General features: G+C 38.5%; 1 protein-coding gene across 1 annotated transcript in view; it reads right to left on the bottom strand.

The window, feature by feature from the left end:
• Window positions 1–1,582: 1,582 nt before the first annotated feature.
• Syt10 (synaptotagmin 10) overlaps window positions 1,583–11,793 on the bottom strand; it is an 83,272-nt gene continuing 73,061 nt past the window's right edge. Inside the window, exons 6-7 of the mRNA XM_070038820.1 lie at window positions 9,793–9,922; window positions 1,583–7,889 (exon numbers count right to left, since the gene is read on the bottom strand). Coding sequence (XP_069894921.1) covers window positions 7,818–7,889; window positions 9,793–9,922 — 202 coding nt within the window. The 3' untranslated portion in view covers window positions 1,583–7,817. The remainder of the gene's footprint in view (window positions 7,890–9,792; window positions 9,923–11,793) is intronic.

Genomic DNA, 11,793 nt, shown 5'->3' with positions numbered 1-11,793 from the left:
ACGGATGTACATTGAATAGTGGAGGGTGGGCAAATGTCTGTATTGGTCCATCTTTCTTTTTCCATCTGCCCAACCCCCGCTCCTGAAGCTCCAGATAAAATATTGCTTTGTTTTCTTTTTAGCTTCCTATTATTTATTTTGTTCTCAGTTAATTATTCAAAGGAATAATACCATTAGAATTCATTCCTACATATGCCACACTTCGGTTTTTAGTGCTTTTATATATCTTTATAATTTAGATCTAATTTCCACTTATGAGACAAAAACATGTGTCCTTTGTTCTTCGAAAATGACTCACCCTATTAGTAAAGGGACAAAGGAGCTAAATACAGATTTCTCAGAAGAAGAAATAAAAATGGCCAATAATGCATGAAGAATTGCTCTACCTCCCTGGCCATAGAGGAAATACAAATCAAAACACTGAGATTCCATCTCACCCCAGAAAGACTGGCCATCAAGAATCCAAACAGCACCACAAAGAACCCCTCTTACACTGTTGGTGGAAACATAAATGAGTGCAGTCACTGTGGAGGGCAGTTGGGCATTTCCTCAGAAAAGTAAACATAGGACTACTGCACGAGCCAGTGATACTGCTCTTAGGCACGTTTCTGCAAGATTACAAGTCAGGATACAATCAAGGCACTTGCACATCCACATTAGGTGCTGTACTATTCACCACAGACAAGTTAGGGAAATGGCTATCCTAGATATCCAAAATGAACCAGTTGATCAAGAAAATGTGACACATATACACATATACATTTATGCAATATATGTAATGTGTCTTGTATATGTCTCACACATATGTAATGTATGTGTGCATGTGTTTGTTGTATTATATATATGTATATACACCAACAATGGATTTTTATTCATCTGTCAGAAAGAATAATAAGTTATTTGCATCAAAATGTGTGGTTCTGGATAAAAATCCCATTTCCATGGTTTTGAAGGTTCCTGTATCACATAAAACTGTGTATGTATTCGTGTGTGCATGTGTTGCTGTGTCTGTGTGTGTGGTGCTAATGATTGAGCCCTCAGGGCCTCATTCACACAGGCTAGGCAAGTGCCCTTCTATTGAGGACAACCTCTAACCCTGCCAAACTGATTGTGAATACATTTTGTACACTTTGGCACACTTCTCTCTTATTAGTCTGCCTTTTTGTTTTTAAATAGGAGAGTTAGCTAAGACTGCCACGATGAAGAAAAAAGGTATTCCACCTTTCTGCCCCTACAATGTTCTATAGAAAAAGTGACAAGGCTGAAACTTGTATTTAGCCCTTGATGTTCTGGATTTTTGTTGGTGGTGGTGGTGCTTGTGGGGCTTGAACTCAGGGCCTGGGTGTGTCCCTAAGCCTCTTTATGGCTTCTGGTTTGATGTTCTGGATTATTGATAAATTATGTTGCACTTCAAGTGAGTAGCCAAAATAATGTCTATTGAAGAGAAATTTAACACAGAAGTCTCAAAAATTAAATCTAGAAAAGGTATTTTTTTTCCAAAGACAGACAAAAAAGAATTTATAATCACTTTATTTCTTTTTCAAAATACATACGAAACAGTAAAATTATATTTCAAGTGCTTTTCATTTTCTTTTACAAAAGAAATGATAAACTATACTTCATAACAGCTTTGAGGTTTCATTGTTACATAATTCATCCAAATCTGACAAATAGGTTCACACGCTCTAAAGAAGACAGTGTAAAAATGCTGCAATGTGTAACATCGATTAAAGAAGGCTGCAAAAACATGTGTTCTAAGTAATACAATTATAGGCTGTCAAGTTACACAAATGGCTGGTTTACCAGGTACAAAAGCCAGAATCACGAATTTCCAAAGCTTTTAAATTTTCTGTTCTATGATACGGAAGTCAAAGATATTTATTTGAACAATGGATAAATAGTAAATCACAAACTTCAGCTTAAAAAAATCACCTTACAAATAACAAGACTGAAGGATACACACAAAAAGACCAAATAAAATGGATCCTAATTCTGTAATGTCATATATAAAATGGCGAATTTTATTTGCTCCTGTCAGTAGAGAATAATGGATGAATAAACTAGCCGAGAGAGGATGCGTGAATTTTATACACTATGATCTGAGCCAGTTTCCTGTTGCTTAGATTTCTTTATTTAGAAACAAAGAATTCCTCTCACTGAACTCTGCAGTTTCTCCTTGGGAATAGTCAGTAAGTCGAGGTAATCTTAAGGGCACCAACTTGAGTGTTAAAGAGTTTTTAAATTTTTTTGTGCCAATCCTGGAGTTTGAACTCAGGGCTTTGGTACTATACATAGAGCTAATTTTTGCTCAAGACTCTACCTCTTGAGCCACAGCTCTACTTCTGGTTTTCTGGTAGTTAATTGTAGACAAGAGTCTCATGGACTTTCCTACCCAGGCTGATTTGAACTGTGATCCTCGGGTCTCAGCCTCCTGAGTAGCTAGAATTACCTGTCTGAGCCACCAGTGTACAGCTCAGGGTATTAGGCTTTTGTTTATGAAATAAAATGTAAATGCAAACATTTTGGATATTAGAATAGTACAGTGATCTGCAGTGATAAAATTTTGTGAATCTTTTTACAGTGGATATTTCTGTAATCATGAAAAGCTCAGAGGAGATTTTTAAAAGAAGCAACTTGTAAGAAAACCTAAGAAATACCTACTTGGATTATAAATAGAATAAAGTATGCACTTTTTTTGCGTGCCAGTCCTGGGGCTTGAACTCAGGGCCTGGGCACTGTCCATAAGCTTTTTTTGCTCAAGGCTAGTGATCTACCACTTGAGCCACAGCTCCGCTTCTGGCTTTTTAGAGGTTAACTGGAGTTAAGAGTCTCATAGACTTTCTTGCCAGGACTGGCTTTGAACTGTGATCCCCAGATCCTCAGATCTCAGCCACCTTAGTAGCCAGGATTATAGGCATGAGCCCCTGGCACCCAGCATGCTTTATTCTATTTAATCCTGTCCCAGGATGTTGTCATATACCCAAATCAAACACTGCTTTCTTATTTCCATGATGAGCATGGTGAAAAGGAAAATATATATTTTTTCACTGTGATGGGAATACATTTGAATTAAATGTTTAAATGCCACTGTTCAAAAAAGTCTTTTCGATCCACTACTAATAGCAGATGACAAAGAAGTATCAATAAATCTTTGTTCAAATTACCATTTACCTTAACAAAATATTCTACAAATATAGAAGTCTTTTACTGAAAGAAAATTCTTAGCTAAAATCTATCACTGAATACCATATAGAAAATAGCATTCTGTTTCATTGGCTCTGAATCCCATTTTAAAATACTAGACTCACTATTTGTTCCTGAATAATAGGCTCTTCCTACAAGTTCAGAAGAATCATGTCCTGAGTTGAGTCATTGAGTAACTATTACATGATGTCTCATGGGGTGCTTATTGGACAATGTTAGGGGGTAGACTGTCCCCTGAAACTTATTGATTTTGGATCTCAATATTTTTATTTCCATACATGTAACACTCTTACTTAGTTAGCATTTAATTACATTATCTTCATGTTCTTTTACTCCCCCCACTCCCCAGAATCACTTCTCAACAACAATCTAGTTGTAGCCTAAAAAGTGTTGTTAAGAATAATTAAAGTACTTCAGACAACTCAAATAGCTACAAGATTTGGAAAGAAAGATCTCCATCTTTAGTTTAGATTTACTACAGGTCAAATGACCTTAAATCCTTACCAACCATAGAATCTTAGTCGCTTTCTCTTTATCTCTCTGTGTCTGTCTCACACATTCTCTATCTTGTGCTGGTGTTGACCTCAAATAAGCCTTGCCTCTTGCTTGTCTTTCTCACTCAAAGCAGAGCTCTACGCCTTGAGCCACACCTCCACATATGGCTTTCTGCAGGTTAATTGGAAATAAGAGTCTCATGAACTTTCCTGCCCCAACTGGCTTTGAACTGTGATCCTTAGATCTCAGCCTCCTGAGTAGCTAGCCTTACAGGCAGGAGTGCAGCATCAGCACCTAGCTCCTTTAGTTTTCTCTTTTAATTATCAAGTAAGTAAACTGCCTGGTTCTAATCACAACTAAAGAAATATGAATATCACTTCAACCCTTTCCATAAACATGTGTTCTTCAACATTATCCAAGTGTCTTTGTGAAAAGGAAAAGCGATTGTCCTGTGGTCAAGGCTAACATCTTGTGTCACTGGCTTATGAGAGAACTAATTCTGAAATACATCATATTTTATGTTTTTGGATAGTAAAGGTGACACAGGCATAGATGGTTGACTTTTTTACCCCCTCCTTGTGAAATAACTAGCCATTCAATGAAAGTTCCAAGAAACTGACAGCTATTAATGGAGGCTGCAAAATTTTAAACTAATAAACACTCTAGGAGGATAATTCATGTCATTGTGAATGTCAATGAGACATCATCATCAATTCAGTTCATATATATTTGTTTTAATATAAAACCTGAGTCAGAATTGATCATTTGTGATCTCCCTGCAGTAACAGCACAACTGAACAAAAAACATTGTGCACAAAGTGTATGTTTGGCTCTTCAATCTGTTAGTATCTCTCTGACATTAGTCCTGACAATATTTGAATGTGCTTGGACATTCAGTAGGGTGGCAGAGACACAGACTGGCCTTGATCATGAAATTTCAAATGGCCAAGGAAAATATTATTAGAAAAGCAATGATCACATATCCATCTTTTGGCTAAGATCAAGCATAAGAAATAGGTGAGAGGGGAAAAAAACGTATCAGTGGATTTTGTGATGAACTTATGTCCTCTGCAAACATTTCTGATCATTTCCATGTTTGATTTACCCGTTTCCCGTATTGGTTGTTGGTGAATCAGTTGAAACCAATAAAATAACGATCACAAAGCCATGAAAAAAGGAATACAAAAGAACCTCAGTGTAGTTATGCTTAATGAGGTCCTAGTTATGCTTAGAGGTCCTTTTTGTGGACCTCTATTTTAGCAATGAATCACTGAGATTAGGTATTTGTTATATACCTAATCTCTATAACTTCATATTATGTCAATCCTGCTATTAAAATGTGGCATACAGAAATTAGCAGTGGAGATTTTTAACATGAGACTCTATTTTAAATGCTGGAATGAAAAATATTTCTTCAGTCATGAGCAGGAAGAGGTAAGTTCCATGTATGGCTGTGCAGAACAAAGGGATGCTGTTTCAAAATGGTGGGATCACAGTTTCTTCAAATGAGCTATCTTTGTACATGATCTGCTTTAGCAATCAGTGGGGTACATTTCTCTCCTGTGTTACAGAAAACATGAGTTGTGAATTCTTTCACCTAATTTCTTTCACAGAATTAACCACATACTCTGAGATTGTAAGTTAACTCTAACCCCTAGGGGGAAAAATATATTTTTTTAATTTCTAAAAATTAACGTAAAAGAGTGTATTTTAATGTCAATCCTCGTATTCAAACCTCCTGAGTAGCTGAGAGTTTTCGTCCTAAGAAGTGTTTTTTTCCTCTTTAGGAAATCAAGAAAAATACAATGCTTGAAGGATGAATAAATGCACAAAATAGAATTACAAGTAAAAGTGTATACTATATTGGCTTAGAAAATGTAGTTGCAAGTTTACACTGGCTACAACTAATTACCTCTCAAAAAGTCAATAGATTTAAGAGTTTTCAATTTTCATTTGACAAACTTTATGTCCCAATGAAATAAAGTTCTAAAATTATCATCTTCAGTCCTTCAGTCTCTAACAATTGGTTTTCTAGGCTTGAGAAGGTAGCCAAGGGTTTTCAGTCTGGTTTATCCTATTGTTTTCAATTAGAATTCTATTCTCAAAATAATACTACTTGCATTAGGATAGTACAAGAATTTTTGGAAAATTTTTTGCAGTATTCTTTTTGCCTTTAAAATACTAATGTGCGAAATATTTACAATTTAATTAACAGCATTTCTTTTCTTAGGAGATTCCAGCAAACAAAATCCCAAGGCTTTTAAAAGTATTTTTTTAATATTTATAAATAAGGGATTTTGTGAGAATAAAATTTTCATAATTCATGATAGAAAGTTTCTCATCCCGATAAATTTGTTTTATGTTCCAGGTATAAATGTTGTTGCTCTTAAAAATTCTTTCTAGTTTAGAATAAAATTGAAATATGGACATCTCAAAAGTAACATTGGAATAATTCAATACAGACACTTTCCAATGAGATCTGGACATAAGACAGTAAAAAGTAGATCTGGATGAAAAGGAAAAGGAAGTTCTGTCTTGTAAAAACATTGCATAGCTTTTATATCTAGTAGCCTGATACTTGCTCTTGATCCTTTTTTTTCCCTGTCAGTACTGGGGCTTGAACTCAGAGCCTAGGCACTGTCCTTAAGCTTTTGAGCTAAAGGTTAATGTTCTACCATTTGAGCCATAGCTCCATTTCTGGCTTTTGGGGTATTTACCTGGAGATAAGAATCTCACAGACTTCTACCATGGTTGGCTTTGAACTTTGATCCTCAGTTTTCAGTGTCCAGAGTAGCTAGGATTACAGGACTGAACTGCCAGCATCTGGCTTCCTTGATCCTTTTGAAGCAAAATTCCTTTCATGAAAGGACTGGAGGTCTGTGCCTTTAGAATTGATTTGCACATTTTTATTAAATGTGGAAGTTGTATCATTAATGGTATATATGCACAGATGGCTGAACAAAAAGGTCACTCTTTCTTTAAGAAAATAATCCAGTTCCACTGAAAGGCTCCTGATTGGTTTGAAACTTTGTCATCACAGAGTATAATGTAAAAAGACGGTGAACACAAGACATTTAATTGGACCTTTGGTGTCTGCTAAGTGTGATCAATCAGAAACACAAGATCTATAGGAGAGCCTCAAAACACAAAAGAACATGTGTCACAGGCTTTGAGAACCTTAGAAACACTGAGGAAAAAATACATTTCTTATTCTACTTAAATAGTAGTCCCTATGACCCTTGGGGGAAAGAAAATACCAGTCACACAACACAACAAATGTTTAAATCAACATCAGCAGTACAATATTATAAAACAGTAGCCCAAATGGCTCAACTTCCATTTTTTTCTCCAGCTACTACATGACATTCTTATATTGATATTCAAAAATTGATTCCATGTACAGCTTTCTCTGCAGGAAGCTTGACAAAGTTATTTTTTTATGTTTTATTTGTTTGGTTAGTTTGGCAGAGCCAAACTTCACCAAGAAAAGTATTTGCTCAGAATGAAAGAAAAAAATGCTATTATCAAGTAGGAAACATTAGTTTGAGTGTGCAAAGACTTGATGCTACGTAAGTTAAGATTAGAATGTCCATCAAAGGAGGCTGGGATGTAGCTCAGTGGTAGAAAATTTGCCTGGAATGCTTGAGGCCCTAGGTTTCCCCAGCATCACCAAAAAGAAGTCCATCAATATAGAACCTTGTGCATAATCATTAACAAACACAGTTGTAACAAGAGTAAAACCATACAAATATAAAATGTGCTACTTTGTGCAATAGCAGCAGACACTATGCTTAAGTTTAGATACACAGGGATTCTTTTGTTTTTTAAAAAACACAGTTTCTTTGCTGATGCAAAGAGTCACAACGTATTGAAACACTGCTAACCAGGCATGTGACTTGAGGGCCAAATGCCTGATGTAACAAAGGACTATTTGTATTCAAGTAAAATGTCTTCAGATATTCAAGACAATAAGGTAAATGAAAAAAATGCACATCAAGTTTGCTTATTACCATGGGTATTTTTGAAATGAAGAAATCAAACCTTCCAGTTGTATATTTTTCCCTAATTCAATAAGCACTGGATTGTAGGTCCTCATAAAGGCCATATTTTTTGAAGAATTAGGGCGTAGGTGGTGGTTTGGGAGAAGAGCAGGACCCTTGACTGTCAAAACTGGTTGCCCGGCCAGGTAACTGGAAGATAATAATTTCAGAACATATGATTCAGTGTAGGAAAAGTACTACACTTAGTTAAGTGTTGCTTCCTTTTGAATTGTAATTCAAAGCAAGAAGCAGAGTCTTATCCCTAGAAAGAGAGCTGATACATTCATTTGCTCTATGGCTATTACACCTATTGTTTTTTAAAATTGAAATAGGTTTGCTTTTCATCAACTACATATGTTTTTGTGAGCTTGCATTACATTACTATACAATAAATCCGTTATATGCATTATTTATTTGCAACTTTGCAGAAGATCAAGAGATTAGAAAGAAAGTCATTCAACCCACAGAGAAAGAAGACCACAGAGGCGGATCTGAGCTCCAGAAACAAAAGGCCTGACAGAAAATGGATGTTCATAACCACCTCTGTTTAATATAGAGGGTAATAGTCATTATCATAAGTAATAATATTGTGATGGTAAGTGCTAATATTGTATTCCATGTGCAAAGCATGCATTATTCCCATTGATTTGGTTTACTTCTAGCCTAGGGTGATAGGAGGAATGTATAGAGATTCATGTAACTTGCCCAAGGATTTACAATATACAGACACACAGAAGGACTTACGCTCAGGCAGGCTGATAGCTCCTGTGCTCTACTTTACCAGAAGGTTTGGTGGGGGTGGGAGGGGAGCAGAGACATATTTTTCCCCTCTGGTACACAAGTTGGATTAGGTGAGTGTACCTCTACTTAAGGACACTCTCTCAAAAAAAAAAAAAAAAAAGGAAAGAAGGAAGTAAGAGGAAAGGAAGAAGACTGGAGAGGAAAAAAGAGGGGAAGAGAAAGGAGGGACAGAGAAGGGGAGAGGGAAAGGAAGGGGAGGGGAGAGAAGCAAGGAAGGAGAGGGGGAGAAGGAATGGGAGAGAAGAAAGGCAGGAAAGGGGGAGGGGAGAAGAGGAGAGGAGAAAAGAGCAGAGGGAGGAGAGAAGAGGGAGGGGAGAGGAGCGAGTGGAGGGGAGAAGAGAAGAGATGAGGGAAAGAGAAAAGGGGAGAGGGGAAAGAAGAGGGGAGGGAAGGAGAGGGATGGAACCAGCAGGCCGGACATCAGCTGGTTGTGAGTTGGAGTAAATCCTCATGGCAGTACTAAAGCATTGGTAAAGTGAAGCAGACTTTAGGTAAGGTGATTATTCCACAAAATTCCACTTCTAGCCACTAATAAACATACAAGCTTGCTCAGGACTCATTGATATGAAATTTTAGACTGTACCAAAAAAAAGGAAATAAAGTCAGGTACCCATGGCTCATACCTGCAATCTTAGCGTCTCAGGAGACAGATCTGAGGTAAAAGGTTCAAAGCTAGCCCAAGCAGGAAAGTCTGTGGGACACTTAGCTCCAATCAACAAACAAAAAGCCAGAAGTGGAGCTGTGGTTCAAGTGATAGAGCACTAGCTTTGAGCAAAAAAAGAGGCTCAGGGGCAGTGTCCAAGCCCTGAGTTTAACTCCAGAACCAGCACACATGAAGAGAGAAAGAAAGGAAGGAAGGAAGGATGGAAGGAAAGAGGGAACGAGGGAGGAGAGAAGAGAAGAAGGGAGGAGAGAACAGAGGGAGGGAGGGAGGGAAAAAGGAAGGAAGGAAGGAAGGAAGGAGGAGGGAGTGGAGGGAAAGAAGGAGGGAGGGAAGAAGAGGGGAAGAAAGGAAGGGAGGGGGAGGGAGGAAGGAAGGAGGAAAGGAAAGTAGGTAGACGCAGCATTGTGTGCTTATTGTGCATGAAGTCTAGAAATTCTGGGGGTTTTACGATCCCCCAGGCACACAGCACACAGCAAGCTAGATGTCAGAGGCTGTGAATAAATCAAGCATCAGGTAAGGGTTAACAGGTCAATCTATTTAAGGAAAGTGCTAACCACCTCAATGGAGACCAGCATGTCTCTGGCTTACCTCCAGCAAGGGGTGCCAGTGGGTAATGGGCTTGCGGTGGTAGGCCAGCATTTCGTTCCAGTGGTCCCGGCCCAGCCCCTGGGCGTCCAGCCCAGTTCTGCACACGCCAATCACCTCATTGTGCCCCACCCTGCCATGCGGAGAATATTACATTTCATCTCCAGCATTCAAGGTCAGTGGAAGCTCTTCACACATCGTAATAACATTCTTAAAAGTTTTTTTCTATTTGAAAATGCTAAAAACAGAGGAGTTACAGTTACATAATTCAGGTAATGAGTACATTTCTTTTTGGACAGTGTCACCCCTTCCCTTGCTCTCTCCAAGTTTTCCCCTCCCATCCCCACCTACAAGTTGTATAGCTCATTTTCCAGTGAGGACGGAGGCCGCATTTGTTTACCCTTTGCTCTGTGCACTCCTTGCCCTCCCAAAGACAAATTAATAAATGAGAAAAAAGAAAAAGAAAAGAATAGTGACAAAGAAAGAAATCTTGGAGCTCGTTTAGATGAATATTATTTTATATAATCAGAGGCGCAGAGGCCTTGCGCTTTTGTGCTTTTCTTCCTGTGGTCTGGCTGTGTGTGAATGCCTGGAGTCTTGTATTATTCATCATGTCCCGGGGTATTTTAGATCTCGTAGTAACATTTTAAACATAGCACTGACACACTAGGTGGTGTGATTTTACAAATTACAATCATTTCCCTTACTCATGGTTTCAACTTGTGTATGTTTACCTATAGTCAGTTCTGTTCTAAAATTATCATATGGAAAATTCCAGAAATAATTCAAAAATTGAAAAAAAATGGTAGTCCTGGGGTTTGAACTCAGGGCATCACATTCACTTGATTTGGTTTAGCTCTTTTGCTCAAGGCTAGTGCTCTACCACTTGAGCCACAGCTCCTCATCTGGCTTTTGGTGGTTCCTTGGAGATAAGAGACTCACAGACTTTCCTGCCCGGGCTGGCTTTGAATCATGATCCTCAGATTTCAGTCTCCTAGCTAAGAACACAGGTGGGAGTTCCTAGCACCTAGTTCTTAAATAACTGTTAATTCTGTAAATCATTGTGATTGATTGGTTGATTGATTGATTGATTGATTTTTGTCGGTCCTGGGGCTTTAACTCTGGGCTTGGGTGCTGTCCCTCAGCTCTTCAGCTCAAGGCAAGAGCTCTACCACTTGAGCTACAGTGCCACTTTCGGTTTTCTAGTGGTTTATTGGAGATAGGAGTCTCATGGTCTTTCCTGCCCCGGCTGGCTTTGAACTGCGATCCTCAGATCTCAGCCTCCTGAGTAGCTAGGATTACAGGCGTGAGCCACCAGCGCCCAGCTCTGTGGTTGTTTTATTTAGTTATGGTTATCGGTAACTCCTTCCTGTGCCCAACTTAAAGGTTAAACGTCACCATAGTTATGGACTGTGTGGGAAGCACAGTGTATCTTGGGTCTTTGAGAGCAGGGGCATGTGAACCGACGTAAGTACAAATCAAGTCAACAATATCAAACAATCAACAACCCCAGATGAATTTCTATAAGAAACACAGTCAAACCCTCTGAGGGTGCTTCGATTTGAACACAGTAAGTAAAGACATTAATCATAAAAATAAGAAATAGTAATGACTGTGAATAAGCAATGCTTCGGAACTTTGATGTATGCATTTCTGTCTTGCAAGCCTTTCTATCCTTTGGGTTTTTTGTTTGTTTGTTTGTTTTTTCAAATTTTTAGTTTTTGGCTGCTGGCCTGGCTTGAATTCAAGGCCAGGATATCCGGGCTTTTCTGCTCAAGGCTAGCACACTACTTATGACTTGAGCCATAGCTCCACTTTTGGCTGTTTGCTTGTTGACTGGAGATCAGAGTTTCATGGATTTCTCGCTTGGGCTGGTTGTGAACCTTTAGCCTCAGATCTGTGTCCTAAGTAGCAGGGTTACAGGCATGAGCCATGAGCCCCCGGCTCTTTCTACCCAATTTAAGTGGTGTAAATTAAGCCTCCTTCCCCCCCTCCTCACCCCCG

The sequence above is a fragment of the Dipodomys merriami genome, unplaced genomic scaffold (assembly GCF_024711535.1).
Source record: "Dipodomys merriami isolate MVZ:Mamm:240054 unplaced genomic scaffold, mDipMer1.0.p SCAF_10, whole genome shotgun sequence".
NCBI lineage: Eukaryota > Metazoa > Chordata > Mammalia > Rodentia > Heteromyidae > Dipodomys > Dipodomys merriami.
The sequence above is the reverse complement of the archived record's forward strand: the minus strand, read 5'-3'. Positions and strand labels throughout refer to the sequence as shown.